The sequence below is a fragment of the Amblyomma americanum genome, chromosome 3 (assembly GCF_052857255.1).
Source record: "Amblyomma americanum isolate KBUSLIRL-KWMA chromosome 3, ASM5285725v1, whole genome shotgun sequence".
Taxonomy (NCBI): Eukaryota; Metazoa; Arthropoda; class Arachnida; order Ixodida; family Ixodidae; genus Amblyomma; species Amblyomma americanum.
Genome location: NC_135499.1, coordinates 191241462 through 191268270, shown reverse-complemented (window position 1 = coordinate 191268270; position 26809 = coordinate 191241462). Strand labels below are relative to the sequence as shown.

The following is a 26809-nucleotide window of genomic DNA, read 5'->3' as shown; positions in this document are numbered from 1 at the left end:
TTTCCTCCATAAAAAACGCAGCCGCCGCGGTCGGGTTCGAACTCGGGAACTCCGGATCAGTAGTCGAGCGCCCTAACCATTGAGCCACCGCGGCGGGTGCACTGGAGGAGCCAGAACACCGATTGCCCGTTAAGGTCATTGATGCCAGCCGTATCACATACTCGCGTATAACTAGTGTACTATTCTAGGATTTCGCTTTTTTGCTAGCGTTACTACCAGTCCAGACTTGTGCTTGAAGGCGTTGACTGATTTATTAATAAAACTAATTTATCTGGGACAGCTCTATGACCTTGAATATGACGAGGTGTGGATTGGGATGACATCGTCACCCTTATATCGGCCATGTTTACCCTTGTTAAAAAATCTCTGCGTCTTTTGCGTGTGCCCACAGTGCCAGCATGCTTTCTTTGGCGTGTTTTTTGGGCTGGATCCAGTCCTGGAGACAGTGCACACATGCTCGTCTGTGTCGAATGCGCATGTCATCTGTGGAGCGGCAGTCCCACAAGAGGTGTGTGACAGTGGGTCAGTCCCTTCTGCAAGCAAGCATCTTCTCGGGTGATGGTTGGATGGATTTAAGTTCTCTACTGTAGTAACTCCACATTTGCAAAAGGCCGTCTGTGAGTGCAAACCCTTCCCGCGCCTCGATGACGAGCAGTTGGGCACCTCGAGGAAGATGAAAACGTTGCTTTATGCCCTGTGCGGCGATGTCACGGCGAGTCACTGGTCTTGGAGGATGAACAGGCGTTTATCATTGTTTCTCTTTGTGAGTGCCTCGATTAACATTTGTGATTTGAGAAAGTTGACTCTACCAGTCTAACTATACAGTTCGCTTGTGACGGGAGACTCCAGTGATTAGCCGTACATTTAGGCTTTTGAGTGTTTCGAGGTGTCATTGCTGAACTTCAGTGAGGTGTTGATGAGTGCCTCCACACCATGTGCGCGAAATAAGTGCGGCCACTGCCAACAGCTTAGCAATTTGCTGCATGACGCTTCCGAATCGGTTTGATATTCAGTTAATGACGTGCAGCAGTTTTCTCCAAGTTGTAAGCAAGGGCTTGAGCCGCGTTGTGGCCTTCTAGGGGTTGAAATGAGCGGAAAGCGCCCTGTTTCAAGCATGTAACACTTGCCTCTTCTTGTGCGTGCCTGACAATAACTTCGTAGTTATAATAGTTACAATCAGAAAATAATATTATGATAAGATATATTGGTGGCGTATATGAATGTTCTAAGCTGTTGTAGATGGATGCGTAGAACAGAACACGCGCTATTTCAAGGCCAGGAAAAAGCACGGTTTTCAGTGTGCTATTTCTGAACGAATGTGCCTATGTATTCTCAGCTGACACTGCAGAAATTACCTGCGCCTTACTGCTCAAAACAACATTGGGAGCGCGTTTTCTATTATCCCCCTTTCTTTACGAGATGTGGGGCCCTATGGGAAATGGGCGGAAACTGGTTGCAAATAAACTTAGGCGACAGACGCACGTGCAATCTGGTTCCACGAGTCTCCAAATGCTCATGCGGAGTGACAAGTGCGCGCTTGACAGCTGCCGCCATCTTTCGCTTGCGCCTGTCGCTAACAGGAACTGCGCATGCGCAGTAGAAGCCGGTCGGTGGGTTCTCAGCCAGTGGAGAACAAGGAAGGGAGGCGCACACATGCGCAGAGAGGTCGTGTGGAAAAGGCGGATCGCTCACTTACATCGAGTCGTTGTGGAGATGTCTTCTTCGGGCGATTAAAAAAAAAGGCGTTCTGCAAGGCAGAGCAAGTTCAAAGGAAACCAGAAATTGCGTTGCACTGTAGAGCTTGCGACCTATGCGTGCAGACGAACTCAATCAAGGCTCGCGACTGCTTCTTGGTCACTTCAGAGGGACGAGCATGAGTGGCCTTGTGGAGGAGTGTTCAACCGCTGCTTAACGTCGTCGTTTCGGCGGACGCGGTTGTTGCGAAGCACGTCTGTTCTTTCAGTCTTTCCTCTCACAACTTTCAGCTCTCCTCTGCCTGCACCTGGCAGCGATTGAGGTTCAGCTCGAGCCAATGGGCAGTACTGTGCACTTTCCTTTTTCATCCTTCCTTCAGTCGCAACACCAAACGCTGCGGATGGCGCTTTCGAGAGATTGAGCTTCTTGATGGCACAAGCTTGTGATTGGTCGTCACTTCAGTGTTGCGTTAATGTACAGCCTTTGTTTTTTCCAGGGTTGCGGATGAATATTCGTCCACGCTCGGCTTTTCATTTGAAGCCTAAACTTCGGAGATTGTCGGCTGGGGCCCCACCACTGTCTGTGCACAACAAATCCATTCAAAATAGTAGGCGGAAGTGTAGCGTGTTGCAGTTTGCCTAGTGCTATGTGGCCTCACTATACAGCAGTGAAGGATTTCTTTCTGCTTGCGCGCAGTTCCGTGCGCAACGTATAGGCTAGATTATTTTACCCTCGCACGCAGGGTGCGGACGCACTCCTAGATAGATCATTATAGTATCCACTTTGCATTGGCGTGGTGAAAATTGCCACCTAACCACTAATTCGTAGCATGTTCAATATCTTCATATTAACTGTCAATTCTTAACCCCATTACTAAACTCTCTCTTGAGCCCCTCCACAAATCTTTCAGTCGTCTGTTACTTGTTCCTACTTTTTGAAAACCGAGCATCCACTTGCAGAGCTTGATACTGCTGGCATTGAACACATTTCGGATACGAGGAAGGAACTATGACAGGTGCCAAATTAAACTGATGGTTCCGTATGTCAGAGGAAAGTCAACGTGCCAAAGATGTCATAGTATTTTTCTGCTGCCAATGTCTGTCAAGCACAATGCACGAGATTTCACTACATTCTATGCCACTGGCTCAAACGGTAACACGATGCTATCACGCGCGCCGGGAGCTGCCGAATAGGTAAATATATACTCCTCTTCCGGCTGCAGAAATCGTAAAAGCTGTCTTCCCCGCTGATATTTATAAAGAAGCTTTGATGAAATGAGCAAAACTGTGTTGATATGCGCAATGTATGATGTATGATGAATGTATGATGCACCTGGTGACACGCAGGTGCAACAATTTGACGTTACACTCGATTTGCTAAGCATAATAGAAAGAATCCCAAGGAAATAGTGTTTAAATAAAGCACGACAAAACTTCTCTTCTGTAAGCTTTGCGACTGAGCTGAGCTCACAACTGTAATTTATTGGTGCGACCGGCGCATAGCCGCACTGCCTCGATAACATAACTCTCTATATATCGATTCTCTATGGCTGGCAGGAAGGGTCAAGGGCACATTAGAATTGGAGCTGCGAGCCATACACCCAACGCTTGCAATTCTCTAGAACAGTTTTCTCTGCGATAGGCTACCAAGACGGTAACGATAGCGCGAGCGCGCGCCGGGACAATTAACATGAATTTTAAACTAAATGGCACCACTAATGCATCGATTTCACCTCTATGACAACCCGAATGCTTGCTGCAACCAAACAGCGCTGCGGAAATATGCTTGGCAATGTGCTCGGCACGGGCAGTAAATCGCGGTTATCTTGCAGGCGCGGTCACGGAGTTACCGCAGCTCCGCAGTGTCCAAAGAAACGCCCGCACTGCGGCGCGCCAGTCAGCAGAAAATGGCCGCGCCCGAGTGCGGCGCTGTATTTTGGAGTATAAACCCACTGCCCTCCTCCTTTCTACACTGCTTGTCTCCTTCTTATCGCTATTTCTTGAGACTCCCTCTTCCTTCCTGCAGGTGGCATCCCTGCTACCGCCTAGTGTTAAAAAATTCAGGGTGCTGTTTTTCGGCACACGTTGTCGCGCGATGTCCCTTCACTGGCGCTCGTTAATTCTCATCTGGTCGCAGCGCAACTCCAGCGCATAGGATGCCCTTGCCATCTGGACGGCGGTGCGCGACGCCGACTACGGCTTGAGTGACCGGAGAGCCCTGTGTCGGGACCTCAAGACGCTCGCAACTCTGAGTTTAGTGGCGTCCTTCACTCCCGTGGCCGCGAGAATGTTTGAATTCGTAACGAACTCGTAAGAAACGAGTATATAAGAAAATATATGCTAGTTTGTTTACAAAGGACTCTAAAGAACATGGCGGCCAGAAGAGCGCTGTCTCGGACAACCATTATGCAGCGTGGGGCTGTCGTCATTAAAGATGCTCGGCTGGGAATTTTGTTCTTGGCGTGTCTACAGGTGGGTCAGTAATTTAGCTACGGGAAAATTACTAATGCCCGGGCACTGCCTCCAGCTCATTGCTAAGACTTTGTTGCTCGCCAAATCCTTATCCACCTTACACCTTACTCCAACGCGTCTAAGGCAGTGCGTTTGATGCACACCGTACTTTAAAGTACAGATTTGTTCGCGCAGCCTGAGGTCAGCTGAAATATGCGAAGTGTTGACAGAGGGCAGCTATATTCTTTGTTTTTGGTATCAAAAAATTGTCAGGAATAGGGCATGTCAAGGGTAAGGAGACGCTTTTTAAGGGTCTTTCTCCGACATCGCCTCTGATGCTTCACTACTGTATTCCGTGATGAATTTCTCCCGGGGTTGCCATTTGCCAACACGTGCCTAGCGATGGCTTAGAATAGTAATAATTGCTTTTGATGACCAGGATGTTTCTGTTGTTATTAGTTTTTCTGTACCTAAAAGGCATTCAGCTAAACAGAGGAAAGGGAATGGAATGCATTAGAAGCGTGAAGAATGCACAGCAAAGTCCGTCAGGCAAAGTCCGTCAGGCAATATAAGAGTGTTAGTTTATTACCTCTTTTCAGGACACGGGTGGCACTCTGTTCACATCTGCTTTTGAACCCATCCGAAAACTGCGTCCGCTGTGCTTGAATTTCTGTTGAAGGTGGTTGAGCTTCAGAAACTTTTGTCCCAAGAAACATACAACTGGTCGAAGCCCGTGAGCCCTCAACTCACACCACAGTTTTCCTACTAAGAACACCCGGACAATAAAGCCGACGCTTACGTGCCAGACGGCGCAAGCTGGTCGTGGTCATGGCATAGAGTATGCGAATGGTACGCAGCTAGGTACTACGACAGTGGCTCACTTCGCCTTGTGAACTTGTCCCAGAAAACAGTTAATTTATTCTTTAGACCTCTCCTCTGTTACTAGATTCACAGTATCTTTGCGGCTGAAAAACTGGATGATTGATTTGGCCGGGGCCGAGTAGCCTGCGGTCTTCGCTGTCTCCTCAGCACATGACGTATACGTCACGCGTGTATACGTCATATTTACGTCATTACGACATCGATCTCGAGAAGCGCCACCTTGCGTTTCCCTAGCCGGGGAGCGTACAGTCGGGGACAAAAGTCTCTGGACGACGTGTTCCTGAAACGAAGCCGATAGCTCTATTGTTAGCCGGCGGCTGGAGACCACACCTGGGGAGATGAAAGAACAAAATATTGACTTTCACCTCCACAAGTGTGGTCTCCAGCCGCAGGCTAACAGCAGAGCTACGAGCTTCGTTTGAGGAACACGTGGTCCAGAGACATTTGTCGCCGACTGTACATGTGGCACACGACTTGCGCTCCTGTGCAGACAAAGAAGGAGAGAGGGTCGGTCGGTGCAGCGTGTCTCTGGCCGGCTGCTCCCCAAAAGACAAAAAGAGATTAGAAGGAAAGGAAGGAAAGAGGTGGAGAGCGTATATAGAACTGCAGCTTGGGCTCCTTGGTTCTCCTTGGGTCCCCTTCTGCGTTCTACGCTGCTAACTTCAGGGTAGATGGGAGGCGATGATGTGTGTGTGTGAACAACATGTGCACCGTCTTGGATATGGCGTGTAGCTGATGTGCAGATTCTAGCTGTGAGCTTCGACCTGCCTAGCGTGCGATTTACGCTTGCTATTTCCCATTGTTCGCTCGCAGCCAACAGCGTGGGCAGCCGGGCGCTGCCGAACGCCTCCTCCGAGTCCGACCTGGGGCGCTTCGCCGCGCTGACGGGTCAGACGCGGGCCAAGTCTCCCTCCCTAAGCCAGGTGACGGTCGATCCCCGCAAAGACAACTCGCACTCGTCCACCGCCTCCAAGCTGGTCCTTAAGGAGGTCCAGTCGCACAGCTTCAAGCAGCACGTCGGAGAGAAGGTGGCTCAGGTGAGGGGAAGGACGGAGGTCGGTTCGCCACCCGCGGGAGCCTTCATGTTGAAATCCACGTTGACGTCGTTAATGCGCGAAAACTTTAGATAGTGATTCAAGCGGCCTCAACGCAGTATGCTGCAGTGAGACTAGTTTTCATGCTGCTGCTATTGCACTTACGGGACGTGCATCCGTGAATTACGGCGAGATTTGGGAAACTTCGCATTTTCGTCTTCTTTCTTCCATTGTACAGTATATTTAAGGTCCTTTGTTTGCAATTCAACCTTTTTGCTGGGAATGAGCCAGGCATTGCACTATGCTGTATACGAAGAATAGAAAAGTCTTGAGGGGTAAGACTTGCACGCCTTTAGCCAACCTGAATTATGGCCCTTATGCCGGCTTGAAACGAAGCCGTGCAGCCAGTGAGCGTCGCTAGCTGAGGCAAGTTAAGACTGCAATAAGAAGTCTATGCGTTTTGTTATATCCTAATATTCTGCTTAGGTGCATGGTATAAAAAGGAAGATAATGCAGGTTCCAGATTGTCCAGGGATCAGGTACGCTGATGCTAGTTCAATACTAAGTTTCGTAATTTTTAAAAAATTAAGTTATAGCCATTAGAACGTGTCAAAGACATTCAGAGCGTTGGCTTATCAGACGGAGGACATAGTCTCACGTTGGAAGGGTGGCTCCAGTATCAAGAGTTGCAAGTAAGGCAGGCATCTATGCAATCCTAGTCTTCGTGCGGTGAACGCACTAGGTGTTCTTTTCGTCTCCCAGTGGGACTAACTTAGTGCGAAGTGTTTATATTTGATGTCTGTCGCCGCATGGTACTCGTCCAAGGGATGCGGAAGCTGCGGCAGTGCGTGCTTGAGGTGCGCGATTGACTGCCACCTTACGAAAATCATCTTGGCTACAGTCTTCCATGTGTACTAGGGTTTGTCAAGTATATCAGGCAAGAACCTACAGGAGACAAATCACAGAGTACGTAGGAATCTCATCTCGCACAGTCACGATCACTTTGTCTGAACAAATCTACGAATACATTAACAATTTAATTCCTTCGCTGTTTTTTTTTAATCAACACTTTGTTTCATGTCTCGTGCAAATTGCAGTAGGACAAGACAAAAACCAACTAGGATACAGCCAGTGATGCTTTATCCAACATCCGCTGCTGTACGAAGTCTCTCGTATAAAACTATATACCACAACCGGGCATTGAGTCTATCATACTCCGAGTGCTACTTCGAAGTACAAAACGCGATAGTTTTATTCCTTCTGGCATTGGGTTTCCTTAAACTTCGGGAAAGAAAACAGCTTTGCTAGCATCTAGGCCTGCTTAAGCAAAATTATAACGTCTTTGAAAACACTTTTGAGCGTGTTGTATTCACATCTAAGAGTCTAAAGCCTTGTCTGTGTAGCCACAGCTACAAACATTAACTTTTTTCGTGTGCTTGAACTTTAACAGATGCCTGTGATTTTCAGATGAAAGCGACGTATTTAAACCTATACTCAGGAAGCAGATTAAAAAAAATGTGCTGGGTTATCTTTTCTATGGCAGCTACTGTTCAAGAGAGAGTAACTGCTTGGCCCTATGCGAGCTATTTGTTTAAGCTGTATGGAAAAGCTGGCAGGCTGCCCGTCGTACACTCGTTCTTGTAATCGCGGTTAAGTAGTTAGCTCCTTGTTTTTAATGCCGGCACACGAACATAAAACTCTTTACTGGCATTAAGTTTATTCACCCTTTTCCTTTTTCGCCAACGGAACGAAAATGAAACTAGCAGTGTTAAAGCACCCACCTCGAACGCGTAAGAAACTTGTTTATAAACCTAGAGCTGCCGGGAACCTACCAATTGTTCTTACTGGCATGGCATCTATATTTTAACTTTCTCGGTGATGCAACAATTCTGAATCTGTCAGTAGTTCTTCCAAACCACCCAAGGCACAAGCAGCGTTTTTTAGGTGTTCTTTTTTTCACCATCAAGGTAAGGGGAAAATAATAGCCAGAATATACAAATGAGACCATTGGCTCTGAGAAGCTTGTTTGCATCTCTGTGCACCAAAGCACTCAGTCTTCAATCAAAATTGTCTTTTAAAGTGAAGGAATGCGACAAAAACTATCTTTTCGGGGAACTGCAAGTGGCTAGAATGTCAGCCGCTCTATGATCAAGTTGTGAAATTCGTGGAGATGAATTTGAGATAGTGAATATTTTTCATCACCTCAAATATGAAATGAATAAAGCAAGTTGTCTTTCGGTAAAAACGTGGACAAGAACATTGATGATATGGATTTGACTGGACACATGTAACGATGTTTTCTCGCTGTGTGGTCTTAACATCAAACTTGTGTATTGCTCCTGCGCGCTATGCGAAGAGGATAAAGCTTGCGCGGCCACTGTATAGCTGTTTTGAGGCGCATTTTCTTGTTTGTGTTCTCACGGTAACCACGCAACCAGATTAAGTAGGTGCATTAATTTAGTGTTCATTATATATTTTCATGGCTTTTTTTTTTGCAGCGTAGTGACACTCACCTACACGCATGTCAACGCCGGGCATCGTTGCTGATATCGAACTGATAGCGGAACACAAACGCACTTGTGTCTTGCGTCGTAGCTTGCTTGTGCTTCGAAATGCACATTCCATCTCTACTGGTTACCTCTTGTGGAGCTTTCAGAGCAGCAGCTTGGCTAAGCTTTCAATGGCACTCCGCTAACCGCTTTGCGTCAGCGCTAGCGCTTGACACGCGAAAATAATAGATTGAGGAAGAGAAATTACGAGGTACTTCTTTTTGCCAGTTAAAAAACTAAGCGTTGAACAGAGTTTTCGATCAAAAGGAATCTTTAACCCACCACCGAAATGCGCGGAACAATTGTCTGGCATCTTTTATGCCCGGTAGTTAGTAAATGGTGGACAGAAATGACACGAAAACCATTGCACAGCCCAAAATGCCGTTGTTTTTGTTTGTGTATTTTTTATCCGAAATGTATACAAAGCTAGCTCAAGTGTTGTTGAATCTTATCAACAGCTTCGGGACTTCCTCCAATTTAGGCATCCCTAACAGTGAGGAAGACGAAAGGAATAGCGGCGCTCTAAACAAGTTTACTGCGTTGTTGGCGGAACCAACAGCACACTAAGCGCTGATGTTTGCTCGTAATCGCTATCGTAAGGTCTCATCGAAAGAAAAAAAAAAGTTCAGGGGGCACTTTGTTGATCTAAAGTGCGGTGAGGCGAAAGCCTTTGGCGCGGTGTTGCTGCTTGTGACTGATATGTGGTTAAGACGGTAATCAAGCACACAATTGTTTGCGAGTCTTAAAGGCCGGAGACACTGGAGGGCTTTGGGAGGCATCTGTCTGATTCGACGCCTTTCGGCAAACACTCTCCTGCCTCCTAGACAAGGAGAACTACATATGCGTTGGCGGGAAGTAGCGTAGTCGTCAGCACGCTCGGCTGCGGAACGAAGGATGGTGGTTCGAACCGCATCCTGCACAAAGATTGTTTTCTTATCGATTTGAAGAGTGTCACGGAGGGACGGACGGATGGACACCGTCAGTATGGCCCATTAAAGGCTTTCGGCTTAAAATTCGGCCGTACTCACTTTGCTCATAGCCTGCACTTCCCGTTATTATCAACACTAGCCTCCGGAGACTACGCCTACACCGAACTTTGGTGCCAACTGAAAGGAGAGCAGTTTCTTTGTGATATTTTCGTTAAACCCGCACTATTCATTATTGTCGATCTGTGTGCACATGCTATGCATAAAGAGAGGTGAATTGCTTTCTTTGGCAACGCACAAACGAGAGTGTTATAGGAGAAGCATATTTCCTGGGCGACGTGAATTAGCATTTTGTTAAAAAGAGAATTTAGTACGCGGCGTTCTTGTGTTGTCCGCGGTGGCGGGAGCTTCTCGGTGCTTCTTGGCGTTCTTGTTCGCAATGCAGTGAGCTCCTATGCACTCGTTACGGTGCAGATGCGACGCCAGTGAAAAGTGAGCGGAACGCAGTGCTGCCAGTCATGGCCCTGTAAACTGGCACACTTGGGCCTTAAAGCTGCACCCAAAGGCTTATACGCGAGCGCAGTATGTCTACTAAATTATGCAGGGTTGCATGACAGGGAGCTTTGATCTCGCAACCGTAATTCGTTTGCTCCACTTGTATATGCCAGGGTGTGCAATATGAGGTCGGCGTCTGTCATGCCAGGCATAGGGCGAATACTAGAACAGCGAAAATGGCTTACTTAACTTTCAATCATCTCTTCATAAATAAGCCAATTATTAGGTATCGGTGAAAACAGCGGCTACGCGTATTTCAATAAGAATCACGTCATATATTGTTCTAATAAGACGCTCAGCCACCGCGCCTATCCTATTTTTCTTGCCGTATTGAACAACCTCGAATATATGATAACGTTTGAAACGCTGCCATATAGTGTATACGTTCCCTTCATAACGACTCGCCGTTCGTATTATTCAAATGTAAATTGTAAAGGTTGGGAGCAGTTGGGGATAAGAGCTAATGGAGAATACCCCGCTATAGCGTGCGATTCGCTGATGTCATTGCTTTGTTTATCTCTCAGGAGATAAATTTCAAAGCATGATTCATGACTTACACATGCAAATAATAATGGCAGGTCTAAAATTAATATGCCGAAAGCTTAAGTAATGTTTGGAAGGGAACAGCAGTTTAGGATTGGCAGTGAGGCGCTGGAAGTGAAATGATTAGAAGAATAAGAATGCGGTGGATAACATTTATCTCTCATTCGATGAATGGCAGTTTACCAGTAACACTCAAGAGAAAAATATACAACAGCTGTATCTTGCCCGTACTACCTAGAAGGCAGAAAGTGGAGGCTAACGGACAGGGTTCAACAATAAAGAGGCCAACGCAGCGAGCTATGGAAAGGAACATTATTGGTGCCCCGTTAAGGGGCAGGAAGAAAGCAGAGTGGGTCAGGGAACAAGCACGGGTTAATGAGGTCCTAGTCGAAATCAAGGGGAAGAAATGGGCTAGGGCAGGGCATGTAATGCGACGGCAAGGTAACTGACTGTGGTAAGGTTTAGCGGAACTGGATTCCAAGAGAGGACACGTGCAGCAGGGAGGGGCAGAATGTTAGGTTTGCGGATAAGATTAAGAAGTCTGCGGGGACGGGGTGGACGCAGCTGGAACAGGACAGGATTGCAAGGCTAATCCCACCGGTAGTTTACAACCACTCAACTCAACTCAACTTAGTTGGAGAGATATGGGAGAGGCCTTTGCCCTGCGGTGGGCATAGGGTGATTAAATAGTAAAGAAGCACTAAGTGACGTTGCTGCATGGGAAGCGACATCTAGCAGTTTCCCACACTCTAAGCACGATTTAACATAACAGGGAATAAAAACGGAGTAAGATGTCCTCTAACACACTCCCTTATAAAGGTAGGGTATGTTGCGCAATCCCGGTGGTACATTCCGATCACTAAAAATACGGGCTACTTATAGTTGGCAACTGAAACAGATTTACTGTTCAGAACATGCGAACCTAACTGTAGTTACCAATGTCTTAACCGGTGTTTCAATCTCCTGTAATTGCTAACCACAGGTCGTGCCGTGCCGCGTCTCTTTCCACTGCTAGCTGCATCAAGTTTCTATCCTTTCAAGTGTAGATATGACTTCGTTACCAACAGTAAGCATTCCGTGCATTCAGTGATACAAATCTACTCCGGGACTTGGGCAGCATTTTCTGCCCCTTAATGGTGAGTGCGTTAGCAGAAAGCCTACTCCTTCTTTTACTCCTTTATAGGGTAACTCAAGTTTGCAGTGATAGTGACTGTGCTGTGTTGAAAAAGCGCTCATCATTGTAAAAACTATGTTTGACGTTCAAATGATCGCAGGCTTTGTTTACAAAGCGCATCGCGCGGACGAGCAGCTTATGATTACCAGAGGCTTGCTGTCGTTACACCGGCTGCCGTGACTGGAACACGCAACAATGTCAGTATGCCACTCGCCGTTGTTACATGGTTTACAGGCGCCTTCTCTAGTTCTCATCGCATGGTTTAGCTCTGCACAGGATTGTGCCGCGGGTTCCAGGAACGGTTCTCAGTGCTTTAGTCTGGTGCCTGCGCTTTCACGTAACTTGACGCGGTTGCACGTTATGGCACCGTGACTCCTCAGACCACACACGGATGTTTCGCTGCGTTGTACGCTGAAGGTGCTCAAAAGTTGAGCAGTGATGATGTTCTGCAGGCATACGGTAGCTACTTTGACATCTGACGGACGTTACAATAAGGCCGCATTACTGACAGCATCTGCAGCAGCTCTGCCTCCTGCCCACACTGGCGAAGAAGGGAACGCAAAGTTCGATTTTATTCGGCGGGCACCGGAAATATAATAAGTTATGTTCTCGCCTGGTGACTGTCCAGTGAGTGGTCTACACATGCGTTTACTTGTCCTTGGTTCTGAGTTCTTGGCTCTTAATTTAGCCAGTAGCAGTTAGCATTAAAAGGATTATCGTTAAACAGAACTTCGCTTTTCGTCGAACATATGACGTAGAAAAATCACTTGTGCCTTTCAGAGCGGTAAGGCGATGATTCAGGCTCGTGACCAAGACAGTTAGGACAAGTAAAGCTCTTTTTGTAATGGATAATGATTGATCGTATAATTAATATCGTCTCATTAAGGATCGCAATAAGCCCGCGTAAGGGCGCCAGGCAACCGATAGTCTTAGTGACTGCGTTGCCCGTCCTAGACTAAAGCAAGTGACGAAGGTAATGTGACGGCGAGAGCGCTGGGGGGAGGAGGAACATGAGAGGAAAATGGAAGTTTGTGAGTCATTACAATGCGTGTGGCTGCGCACCGTTATTCACAGAATCGATTATTTTAGAGAACACAGCAAAGCAGTGACCCTTGAGGCTGTCCACATCGCACAACACAATGAAAAGTGCTTCCGTCGACCGCCAGTGAAGACTAGTAAGATGAGACTAGTGAGGAGTGCCACTGTATAGTACTATGCTATATGTAAATCCCTGTCGCTTGTGGAAAGGAATTGATTCCGTCGTTATATTCTTGAGTTTATTTTTCATTCCCTTGTCTTTTGTGCATTCTAAAGCGGTGTAAAGTTTAAAGCTCGCAGTGCCGAAGGTTCACGCTGTTTTTTGCGTACACACGAGGCGACACAGGTCTTTATGGTTTCTTCTGTTTGCTGTTCAGTTTCGATTTTTTTTTCTCGTTAGCTTTCACCAGCGGCGCATTAGAAATCGGTTTTAATGAAAATCAGCGTTCTCTCTGAGTCATAATCTATTTCCGTCCCGCGCCGTCGCGCTGCCTGCAGAGTTTGAATGCGTAAAGCGTTGTTAGCACGTGTGGACAACAAGGGGAGCGCAGTGGCCACTGCTCAGGGACGCGTTGGAGCCGCGCGCGCGAGAGCAGCTGCGTTTGTTCCGTCGCTGCTTGCGTATCGTGTCGTACGCGTCTCCCCCCCTCGGCTCGGCCGAGGAAGAAGCGATCGCTGCACGAGAACAAACAATGCTGCTGCCCGTCCGACGACGCCATGCTGCGACGCACTGCGGGAAGCCAGCGAAGCTTTCCCGACGCTCTGGTCGACAGCACGACCGTGGCATGCACGCCGACCAGCAGCCTGCGCTCGGCTCGCCTGCTGGATACGGATTCGGTAAGAGTGGACCGCTGGTCGCCAGCTTTCGGCACGGCTTTGGCGGATGTGCAGGTCCCGGTGGAACTGCGCAAAATGCAAAGGCCGCAGGCAGAACAGGCGAAAACATCGTTCTGCTTGCGAATGTTTTGTTTTACCAGTACTCGTCATGAGCCAAATCGCCCAACATCGCACTTTAGTGAAGAAACGGGTCTTCTAGGCAGTTTGAAACATTGCGCAGTTTCTTTTTGTTGATTTCACGCAGGGTCGTTGCCGCGAGTGCGGATGTGATTAATGGTTTGTAGCAGTTCGTAATGTGTGGTGAGACAAAGGCCCTTCTGGAAACACGAACAAGTTTCTGCAAGTCATGTCATCCCTGAAAGAAATGGCCCCTCCCGTCTTCAGGGATCGGCTTGTAACTTAGTCGGCGCTGGCGCATCGTGCAGTTCACACTTATTTACAGCAAGTTCGTCCGCGAGAGTGCGTACGAGAACAGTGTTAGTCCGCTCGTCGTCATAAAATAAAGAAAAAAAACTTAGTCTGCTTGAAGACAATGGCGGTCTAAATTACCCGCCACAGTGCGAATCCGAGCAGGTAACAATAAGCGAATTAGATAAATGCGCAAATTTTTACCGCGGTCCTGCGGTGTTGGTGCAACTCACCGACGATGCGCAGAAAAGGCTTTTCAATACGCTTGAAACGGTGCAAGCCATATTGGCGGTTGTAAATTTAATGAGGCCTCTAAGCTAACCAAGGCATAAAAGACATAAATTATTTATGAAAAAAACAAATTATTAATAAGGGAGTAATTACCCATTGGGATCCACCCAAGCGCAGCCATACGGCTACAAAGGAAAGCTAAACAGCTTTCACAGAAGCTTCGTAGTTGATGAAAAATTCGTCCTGGTCCGGGTACGAAGTTTCTGAGAATGCTGTGTAGCTTGCCTTTGTAGCCATACGGCTGCGCTTGGGTGGATGCCAATAAGTAATTACTCCCCTTATTACAAATTTACTCCACTTTGAGGGATTCCCCTAAACATCTGACCAAAAACAAATTATGTGGCCATGTTCAGGAAATGCCCGTTTCGTAGGCTCTGCGGTCCGAACACGTTTTGAGGACAGCAAATTTTTCACGATAGTGGCGGAAAAATTGCCGCGTTTGCTAGCTGTAAGCCAGTTCGCACCCAGCACTTTCAAATCCGTCATGTATTACACGTTTTGAAACAGATTGTGTGGTCACCCACCGTATATGTGTTAGAACAGTTAAGATTCGCCCGTCCTCTTCGACCGGCTTCATTTTGGCCCGTAAAGCCTCTTAGCACACGTATATCATGTGAGTCATTTCATTGCGTGCTTCCTTTTTTATCCACGCAGCTTGCCTTCACGTCATTGTGCGCTTGTTTTAAAAGGAAGCGAACGCTGAAGGCGGATATACGCGTCGTGTTATCACAAGGACGACAAGACCGCACAACCGGAAAGAGGGCACCGCTCCTCTTGCAGATTAGAATGGGAGAGTCCAAGATGGAACTAAAGTCTGGCGATCAGCATTTATTCTACTGTCCCGCACAGGGATTTCTGCTGTGCTCGTTCTCGATGTTCGCACCCCACGGCAGCACTGGAGTAGACATGCAACAGCCATGAAAGTAAGATAAGGTGCCAGAACATCTGCAAGGATAAGAAATGGGATAGGAAGACTGAAAGAATGGGAGAAAGAAAGAAAGAAAAGAAAGAAGGAAAGAAAGAAGGAAAGTAAGAAAGAAAGAAAGAAGAGAGAAAGAGAAATAACATTGGCGCGCAGCACAGATGAACAGATAATCAATCGGATTTCCCCCTCCGTGCGTGGCGACGTTGGGAAGAAATGATCTGCACTATACGTGAGAGGCTTTCACCGCCGCTGACCCCTCTTGACACAGCAAGCCGTTCAGGAAGGGAGCTGGAGAGAGAGGCAGAGTGAAAGGCAAAAAGGAAAACAATGATGGGGCTTCTTCCTCGTCTCCGTCGTTGTGGTGGCGGCGGTTGCACATCTTTGCGCTGCGCGGGGTTCCCGGCGGTGCCCTGAGCCGGCCGATGTTTACCAGGCGACGGAGGACAGAGATCGTACTCCGCTGCTGCCGCCTTGCTCCGTCTAGTGCGGACGGCGCGTCCGTCGGCGGCAGCGGTAGTGAAACGACCGTTTTCCGAGCGGTCATTTGCAAAGTTGGCGATCCGTCTCGAGAGGCTGCGGGACGGGCAGGACCCGGCGAATGCTGTTCTCTTCTTTGCGTACGCTTCTTGTCCCTCGCCTAGGCTCATTTCCGGCGGCCGCGCGGGTATCGATTCGGCTCCGAGTGTACGCGGTCCGAGTAAAGGGTGGGAGAGGAGGAGGGTGCAGGGCGTGCGCCGTCGCTCTTCGCACTGACCGCCGCTGCCCCTCGCGCGACGCCGTATCCATCGCCCTTAACGCTGCTCCGTTATTGCCTTCCTTTCCTCAAACCTGGTTATTTCTTTGCGCTCTCTCACTTCGCTTCCGACGAGAGAGCATTTCTTTCCTTTTTTTTTGCTCGCTTTCGCAGTCGCGCTCTGCGAACGTAGCGGCAACGTGAGAGAAAGAAAACTAAGGTAAGAAAAAAAAAACCCGAAGAGGAACCATTTGCTTCCTACGCCTCATGAGAGAATGTGCGGGGGAAGAATATTGTCGCCTCCCCTTCACCTCCGCTCCTCGCTTGCCCAGGGGTAGGTTCGGTCCCCATAGGACGCTCCGCCTGGCAATTCCTGGCAAACCTCCGTTCAGCGATCGGGCTCGCCGTCACGAAGAAAAAAAAAGAATTCGAATAATGACGAAAGCAGAACGGAACTAATCGCGCCGGGGACAAGCGAATTCGCGTGACACTGGTATGAACGATCGGAGAGCGTCTTGCCTTGAGGAGCACGCGGGCACTGACTGCCTCTCTCTCTATCTCTCGTTCTCTTTCTCTCAGCCGCAGGTGTGCGACTCGGCGCACGGCGGCTTCACTTAACTTGCGCAACTGACGAGCGGACTCCTCGGAGGCTCACTTTGGCTTCTTTTGTACCTTGGCGGTTTTCGTAGGCGCGCCGGACTTCGTTAGTTTGGTTGGTACTGAAATACGCAACTATGCTTCGTAGTTCTGTTAATGGCACTTTGAAAATGACACTAAAGCTAGCCCGGTTTTAACTGATTCAGGAGGCTAGAGCCAATGGCATTGTAGTGCTTCCAAATTAGATTGCCTTCTTTCAGTATAATTCGACATTGTGCTACGTCGAGTGAACCGTGCAGTACGAATGAGCATACTAACAATTCCTAAGCGAGCTATGGGCTTGTGACAACTCAGTGCCCCTTTTTGGACAGTTTTGTTCGAGATCGTACCAGACGCGCTTAAAAGAACGCACACTGCGAGACCTGGCTATGAATAGAAGTGAAAGCATTTACGGAATACTTTGAACTTTGTGGATTCGTTAGCATTTGTTCGGGCCTCTTGAATCCTGAACAATCAGGACGATCTGCCTTCCATCCTTAGTTGGAAAACAGAGCTTAAGGTGCAATAGGCTTAGTCAGTTTTGCCTTCCTCCCTTACAGGCAAACACAATCCATTGGTTGCAGACTCTCTGAGCACTTCGCGTTAGTATTTACTATCTGTGCATCAAAAGAGCGTAGGGCGGTCGTTGTTCACTGCCAAAAGGAGCGTTTTATTTCGCTCTTGTTAGAGCCGCCGTTATTCGGCAAAATAACATTTGGGAATAAAAGATAAAAACACAAAGCTGACAGCTTAGTCGAAAAAGTTGCTGCCTCTAGCGCTTTACATTCAAGTAGGATCAGTAATTCTCATTGCTCAGTATCGGCGCAGAAAAAAAATTTTAGCTCAAGTGATGCAGCCCATGGCAGCTATAGCTGCTAGCGCTTGAGTAGTGTCTATCCCGTTTAAATTTCATCTTGCAACTTCATGTTTCCTGTACTTTTAAGTAGTTTGCACTTACGAACCATGCCCCCATTCTTCCATAATATATATATATATATATATATATATATATATATATATATATATATATATATATATATATATATATATATATATATATATATATATATATATATATATATATATATATATATATATATATATATATATATATATATATATATATATATGGCACGGCTCTTTCACTTAAATTTTTCTTTGCGCTGAACGCAGATTCTCTTGGAACTGTCGCTATGCACCACTGTCTGTACATATCTGGATCCGAGGCTTGAGAGGTCCTCTGGAAAGAGCAGGCTTCAGCCGACTGTGTTGTCCTTCTTTTAAAGCGTTCTGCGGAAATATTGAGCCATGCACTGCGTATCTCGGCTGATGCATTTCTTTGAGCTCCATGTAAAAAAAACAAAATCAAATAGTGCAAAGAGAAAAGATTGGAAATGAGCCCAATAATGAATGTGAATAGCGTTGTCGCACGAACCCTATTAATCAACTAGAAATAGCTAGTGCAGGCATGCAGACGTGGTGTTGTGCTGTGTAATCGCCGACAACGAGAAGACTCCATCCTCTGCTTCGCATATTCACTGCCCGCATGATTTCGCCGGCACAGTTAAGCGGACACCCAACAGACAGCTCTCAGGGCGCGCACCCACAGCCGGTGCACCCAAAGCTTTTCCGACCGGCGTCCCGCATATACATTTGCGTAAGTGTCTTGAGGTCTCTCCCAAGCTCTGTAACAGTTAGGCGTAGTTGCTTCGTGGTCTTCAGTAATAGTATTCGCGGGATTATCGTGCAACTCTGCTGCTCAATCAGTATCGGTCATCTTTGCGTTAGAGTGAGTATCTAAGGGAAACGTCAGAAACGTTGCCCTCCTCGCGTATCCGGTGGCCTTTCGGTAAAATTCTATTCTGAGTCCTGAGGGTAAATCTTTACAATAGCCAACATTCAGATTGCAAATTAGTGTACTTACACGTTGCGAATGTTTCGCAACTTTTCAGCTGCCAATTCAGGATGCTTGTACGCGGAACCATGCCGTGGCCGCGGCTGGGATATGTCAAAGGCTCAGCAGCTTGAACGTTGCTGGACAACATATGCGCAATTACTTACTTCATTAAATTTTTGTTCTTAGCAAAAAGAATGGTATAGTCTTTTTCTCGCTGTGTTAATATTTGTCCGACAGTAAAATGCGCGTTTAGTGTAAAGAGAAAGGAATTCAAAATAATTTCGGCATCAAAACTGATTTTCTGACGTCAGGACTTAAAAGGACTCCGTGATCACAATTTTGAAATTAGCAGCGGGACAGCCTAGCCTCAGGGATTCGCGTTGAAAACTTAACTGACACACCGCCTATTGCATGCGAAAACGGCCAGTGTTCGTAACATCTGCATTTTCTTTTTTTTTCTTGTGTATATCATAAAAGCACCGCTTCTTGCTTAAGTATCGTATCTAGCATTAGAACGCGCTAATCTATCGATGCAGTTTAACTTCAATCGGTCCCTGTGTCCCTTTGCTAATGGCATGAATTAGACATTACTTCAAGGCGCCAGAAATATGTCTCGTCCGTGCGGAGTGAAGCGCAGAGACATGCTAATAGATACTTTTAACATAGCACGTGCCGCTATAGCTACCGCTTACCGCGAGCAGCCACTGCGCGTGCGCAGATCACCCTGGGGGCACCAGATGGCGCTAGATGGCACTAGATGGCACCAGATGGTTCCCGTCATTAGCGCGTGCGCCTTGCACGTGCATAAGGAAAACTTTTTACCCGTGATAATACAGGGTGTTTCAAATTATTCAATACAGATTTTTCTTTGAAATGCCGTGAAGAATACGCCTGTGCAGTCTGTACAGGTTGATTCACGGCATGGCGTACATTTTTTACGTGATAGAGTGCATCTAATTTATGAGTAATTAATTAAAATAAACTGATAAACTTTTTAACTTTTGGTTTTACGATGCAAGATTATATAGAGAAATTGAACATCTTCGACATAGAAGGGTAACGCATTTTATAAAATTTCTGAATCAGCATCGTGCTTCGAGATTATGAGCGTAGATAATGCGTGTTTCGCCGCTCATGAAGTTGGGTTTTCCGCGTTTCATGTTGATAAGATGCCGTCGCTGCACGTGGTATCGTCAAGGAAAATGACGTCAACATGGTTTCTATATCTTAAAAAAAAGGAAACTACGGCTGCACTTGATTCAAGGGACGCCCACTTAATCAGCATGCAGCGTGAAATGCCAACTTGAAGAGATCTCAAAAGTGTTTTTTTTTTCACGTTCGTTATCTCGAAGCATGACGCCTATTATGAAATTTCAGAAGTTGTGTTCGCCTTCGATTTTTACAGGGTTCAATTTTGCAATATAACGTCGCGCCCTAAAACTAAATATATTAAGGTGATCAGTAAAATTTAGTAAATTATTAGTCTTTACACCGCATTTTATCACAAATTATGTCCCCCTTCGTGCAGAATAAAGCTACAGACGGCGCCCCCAAATATCTTTCATAATTGTTTAAAGAAAAATCTCTATTGAATAATTTGAAACACCCTGTAGGTACCTTTACCATAGCGCGCACCACTACAACTACCCAATACCGTGTCCCGCCAGTACGCCCGCGCTGATTGGTTCCTACGCGCAGGAAGCACGCGCTATTGACGGGAACATGGTGCCATCTGGTGCCATCAGGGTGATCTGTGTTCGCGGCTCGTGGTGCACGATAAGTGTCAGCGGTAGCGGTACGCGCTTTGCAGAAAATACCTAATAGAGATTTATAGCACTGCTCGATCCGCGGTCCGCTACCCTGATCCGCCTCCGCGGGACCCCACTGCGCTTGCGCAGATCGCCTTGAGGGCGCCAGATGGCGCCATGTGCCCACGGCCAGTTACGCACATCCCTACCGCGTCGATACCAGTCAGCGCGTTCCCACTGGCGGGCCGCAGAAGTTGATCTGGGTAGCCGATCGCGGATCACGATGTGCTATAAATTTCTTACATCTAATGGTACCAAACTGTGCCTCTTGCTATGTGCGTTGTGCTGTTGCAACTAAATGCGCATTGCCACTCCCTCGTACTCCTTTTGCACAGCGCCTGATTATAGCTACACAGAGCTGCGTAAGCTGCAGGTTCGCTGCCGATGAAGAAGAGCATTAGAACCTGGCTCGTGGTACAAGTGTTACTGTACTGCACATGCAAATAACTGCGCATGCGCGCACCTTAACGAAGTGTCATCGTTTGGTCGCAATAGCGGCTACGCTGTACCGTCAACTATTGTACGCCGATCGTTAATTTTCCTAAAGCACACAGCTTTTGTCTGGTGCTGGCAGGAAGTTGTATAAGAGGAGTTCCACTAAGACAGGGTGACAACTGTCGAAACCTATAGCCAGAGGAAAAGAAGCTAAAAATATACCTTTGTAGTATTGCTACCGCATGTTATGTCAACCGGTACATACGTTGGGGCCACAATTATGTGATCCCAATAGTCGTCCCTTCTCCTTTGCTTTCCACTTAAACAGTAGAATAGTAGGTACAACAAAACTTTCGACATGATTTGGTTAAACATAACTACACAGGATGGCGCTGCTGACAGCTCGATTTCATCCGTTTTTTGATAGTGCCTCTAGTCGTGACGCATCAGGCTCAATCCTTTTTTTTTCGTCGTTGCTACGCGTACTATAAGACAGTTCCCAGTATGCTGATATTACGGGAACAACAATATGTGTTTTAACTTCATGTTGAGCTCTCCACAAGGCTCTTAGGCGTTTGGGAAGAGGCTATGTAGGGCACTTGTGCTGTAACCTGTTCCCGATAAACGTTCCGGCACAAGTTGAAACAGATTTTAAATGAGAACGGGCGCTGCTACCATCGTGCATTTGAAGGGGTGGTGAAATTTCCAGTTCCCCGTGGATTCAAGGTAATGCAGTCCCGAGCATTGGTAATTAGTGCGCCTAATTTTTTGGAACATATATTTTCCGCTCCGCTTCTATCATGACTGAATACTTAAAAAGAGGCGCTTCTGCGCGTTTTCATTGAGCTCAAAAGCATCATATCAGTCGCCCGAACTAATGGACCTCGGTGTGACACTTGCTGCTATTGTGGTAGTGGAAAAAGCTACCAGATGCTCAACTCCTTCTATTTTTTTCCTAACGCAAAAACATAATCTGCGGATATGATTGCACGTTCCTGGTTATAGTATCGAGGAGTTTCTACTAAACAGAAAAGAAGATGACCTTAGAAGTGGCATATTGTGAAATGAAGTGGTCGTTAACAGAGCTCAACCTTTTCGCTCGCAGTGTCGACAGCCCAAAAGACATTGCTTTATGGTCATGCTAGGTGTTAGTTTTTTTTCTTCTGTGAATAGATGAAGGCGTGTTCCATGGAAAGAACGAAAGTCGGTTTCGGGGCGCGAGGACAATTTTCTCTTTAATACGATATGAACTGGTCACGTGTACAGTTTCCTTAAGAAATCGAATTTGGAAAGGGGGGAGGGGTACGTACTCATAGGTTAGCTTGCACCCGAGATTGCGAGGTGGCCTATTTTGACTTGTTATATGCTGCTGTATGGTGTCCAGATGAGCAGGTGTGCCTACCGGCTAGGAAAGCGCTCACCGTTTTAAGAGCGTTAGCTCTTACTCATCACGTTTCGAGATTTCGTGGGGTCTGCTTTACACCTGATCACAGCGTCATCTGTGGCTGTAAGTACAGAAAACAGCGCATCTCGTATTGAGACTTGAAGAGCCATCTACAACAGCATTGTAGAAACAACCACCTGACACGTGCCAATGATGGCGTCACGGTCTAATATGGTGGATAGAGGCGGAACTATGCGAGTATGACGTCAGGGGACGAAATGAAGGCATAGTTTCGGTTTATCGGATCCAAGATGGCGGCGTTTAAAATTGGTTGCGGTGTTTAAAATCTCTTCCCCCCACACCCCTCACCAAAGAATACCCTAAAACGGGTTTAAAGAGAAGTTCATTAGGCGAAAAACAAACGTCCCTCAAGCGAACAAGTACAATAATGACACTTCCGTCGCCTAGTACAACCTACGAAAGACACAGCACGCGGGAGTCCGCCAGAGTCACCAGTGTTCCAAGGTCTGCACGAAACGCGAGGGCATCCTAAAGCGGGTAAGAAAGGTGTACCATTACGGACCGCTGTACATGTATACATTCGTTCTGCTATATACATTCGTTCCGCTATATACTCCGACAACAACAGGCACCCATCCGGGGACAGTTGTATACCGAATTTCGTAGGCAAATAAAACCGTATTGGTTGTGGTATAGTAATAAAACCACAATTAAATAACAGGTAAACATCGTATACATGCAATTACTAATTGAAGCATTACCATATCGAACCGCAAGTCAAATTCTAGGCCCACCTTGACCCCCCAAACGAAGCAAATTCCGTTTGGGACGTATCTTGAAAGGGTGAAACTCGACAATGAGTAGATGTGCATCGTAATTTCTCTGATAGATGGCGCTAGGCGGCGATCGTTCCGCTAGGCGGCGTGCGTGCACGCCTAGCCGCGCATGGTGGCAATCCACCCCGTCTCAAAGGGTATTACATTCCGTTTCACGAGACGAGCGGCGCGTTCTTCTTCGCTTTCTTCATCTGGTAAACCGAACAACTAACGCTCGTTACTTCAACGCCTTGCAGACGGTGGCGGCCTTTTTTTTTCATGACGCAGCGGTGGCACCACCAGCGAAATTCTGATTCACGCCCGCTTCGTCTGGCCTTAGCTGCGTCTGTATAAAGCCGACCCCCTTCAATTATTTTGAAGTGCTCATGGCTTTATTGCAAGTAGACTGCCGAAGCTATGTTAGCTTCTGTATTAGGAAATCAGATTGTGTTAGTGTATTTAAATTAGGTCCCAGAAATCTTTTACAGGCGGCGAAAAGCCTAATATTCATTGCAGCTAGTCTTAAGCGTCCTTTTAGATAAAACTGCTTTCCTAGCGCAGTAGTTGTAACTTTAGTTATGCGTGTTTTCGAAGAACGGCTTGATGTCAATGTTATTTCTAAATATTTCTGTTAAAGCGGTGTGAAGTGGGCGAATTGAAAGGTGAAGTGAGCGAATTGTGTTAAGAGCGTTAGCTCTTACTCATCACGTTTCTCGATTTTGGGGGTCTGCTACCACCTCCCTTTGGCATGAAATTTTTTAAGTCGGAGGAGTTCAAGATGGTGGCCCCCATACTAAATCGACATAGCAACCCAATTTGTGATTTATTAGTGACGTCAATAGTGTACGTAATTGGTGATTGATTGGTGACGTCACCGTTATATCCAACTGTTGACTGATTGGTGACGTCACTTATAAATCCAAGATGCCAAATTCGTATTCCCATTGGTGTACCTCACTTTAATCTCATTCATATCAATTCCAGTAAACCAAACAGCTAACGCTCGTTACTTCAAAGCGTTCTAGACAGTGGCGGCATCTTTTTTTCTTGTTCTTACTACTGCCACTAATTCGCTGACGTTAATACACATTTGCCATGGGAGCACCACTCAGCTAACGTGTTAAGAGATTCAGAAATAACAAAAGGTTGCTAAGAGGTATGAAGTTGTTTTTTGTTGTACCTTCAATGAGTGACAAGTTGCTCGATGAGTGACAAGTTGCCGTAGGTTAAAATTTAGCTTCAGTTATATTAGCGCTTCAAAAGCTTCTCGTGTGTGATGATACACTTCACGCGTTTAGTATAGCACTAATGGCAGCGCTACGTTTAGTAGTACTTCCAGTTGCAATGGCCGCTAGGGTTGCATTTGCTCCCGATAGCACGTGTCGTATGCTTTTGCGTGAATGTTATTGTAAAGTGATGAAGATTACACTCCGGTGACACTAATTTTGTTGCTGGTATACTGCAGGTCGTTTGTTTATTTGGGTGCGAGCAACTTCTTTATTAACATGTCCTCAGCGTAGTAAATGTATAGGCTCTATAAACGCAGAGAAAAAGCTCTCCAAAGTGAAACAAAGAACGCTGACTGGTGACGCCGTCTATACGGCGAATCACGCACTTCCGAACGCACTTCGCATGCACTGAATCGATCAATATTTGCTGCGGTGCGGCCCGCGTTCGCGAGGTGGCGCCAAAGACTCTACGAGAGCACCGCCTTGCTGTAAGCCAATATGGTAGAAAGCTTTTTCTCAGCTGCTGGGTTCTTGCACTGCCCGTATCTGATGCACTCGACCCGGGACCCACTTTGCGGCAGTGCTCTTGTATCGACCTTTTCTGGGTCAGGTTTAGCGCCTTGATTTAAGTGCGGTCCTGCGAACCAAGGAAAGGATTTCAACTTTGTGAATCCGTGCCACACGCGCAAAAAAGTAGGGCGGCAACGTGAGGCCACGCTTATAAGGAAACAGGCCGCGATCTACCTGAGAAGGGTCACGCGTGGTGCGTGCAAATCTAGATAAGTTCACAGCGGGCTTCAGACGGACCGACCGTTCCGCGGGCAGGATGGTCATATACAGGGCGCAGCACTTTCCACGGGCAGCGTTGTTTCATCTCCGGTGCTTTGTGAAAATGTTCTTGTGTGTAACGGTTCTTCTTTTTCAGCGGCTACCAGCCACCATCGTACATGCGACCCAGCGCAATGGTCGTTCCTCTTTCTTTTCGTAACTACAGTCCGCGGCTCGTGCGGATGGCGGAGGAATTTTATCGGCAGAACCAAAATCCAGATTTACCCTACCGCACATACTGCTTGCTCTATAGCCGTACACTGAACGATCGTATTTTTTTCGTGGAGAAAAAGGAATAAAAAAACAAACTGTTAACACTTCGCAGATTTTCTTTTTCACGGTGTCGCTTGCGTTTTAGAACACCTTCGAACAGAGAGGGCCGAATGTTTGTTGAAAAAAAGTATCCAATGCCAGAGCGGGCTTGACCCTCCTGTTCAGTGGAAAACGAGGTCAGCTCCCAGAAACAGATATAAATCATGGGATGGCCTTTAAGGCTGCAGCCGCGTTGATTAACTGCTCATCCTGACGATTATATGTACTGTTACTTGCCCCATACGCATAATATATGCATCGAGAAAATTGGGGCCGTTGTTAGCATGCCAGAAAGTGACACCGATTGGATTCCGGCGCTGAAGCATATTGCGATGCACACTTGATGAATTCGCCTTTTGCGCTTTCTTGGTGTGCCGCTGTTACTGAGAGTATTTTTGCGAAATTGTGGTAGGAAGTAAGCGGATCAGTGTCCACGTTCATCGTGACATGCGCTATTTCCATCATCATAGCACATAGTTCAATTAGGTTCTTGCCGTTCTGTACAGAAACACATTGGCTGCTTCCGTGAAAAGTGATATTAAATGGCGTTAAATTAGTATCAACGCGCAGTCCCATGAAGATATTTCCGAGTATAGGAGGTTGAAAGTACTTGCTCCTCGGAGTTCGTTCAAACGCTGAAGGCCTTCAAGGCAGAGCTGGAAAGCTACTTCCGTACTGTTGAGTAGCGAGGGAGGTGGGGGGGGGCACTAACTTATGTGCTCTCAGAATATTGTTACGGTTGTTTCAAGGAACTTCCTGTTCTTTTGTCATCATAGCTTGTGGTTTCCTGAAAGTAAATACTGACTGAGAAAATTGGGTCGTGGCATAGTAGTATAGCCTCTGCAGCCTCAGCTCTTGTATCGATGTTTCCTGACCTCATTATATTCGTTGGCTTAAAGAGAATTGGCAACAGTAATGATTTTTACACGTCGCGGCGAACAAAAAGCCATACGGCGGGATCTATGAGGGGCCATTTTCAAAAGCTAGTGGTAGCCATTTTGGAAACATCTCAAAGAAGTCGGAAGCAAATGAGGAAGAATAAATCTCAGTACTTAAGTCATTTCAGTCCTTGAACTCGATCACATTTAGCGGGCACACTCAAGCGCATGGTTCTGCGGCTCGCTCAGTTCGTGCTCAGCTGGCGGGCGAACTGTTAATTGCCTTGTCTCTAGTCCCCTCTGTTGTTTAGCTGTACAGACGAGGCCTGCCCAGCTGGCGCCGCATGAATGGCAAAAACATGCACTCAAGTGTTTTAGCTAAGAGTGATCGGCACTGTACACGCTATAAACTTCCAAGATTTCGTGACACTGCCATTAGCGTTAATGTGCCAGCTTAGAGCTTCACGCTAAGAACACTCGAGGGAAACCTGGCGTTATTATCTGCTGGAGCCACCAGTTCATCCAC

At 46.9% G+C, this 26809-nt stretch overlaps 1 protein-coding gene across 1 annotated transcript in view; it reads left to right on the top strand.

The window, feature by feature from the left end:
* Nucleotides 1-26809, top strand: part of sei (potassium voltage-gated channel seizure) — a 245892-nt gene that overhangs the window by 127021 nt on the left and 92062 nt on the right. Inside the window, 1 exon segment of the mRNA XM_077659340.1 lies at nucleotides 5841-6064. Within this exon segment, the coding sequence (XP_077515466.1) occupies nucleotides 5841-6064 (224 nt within the window).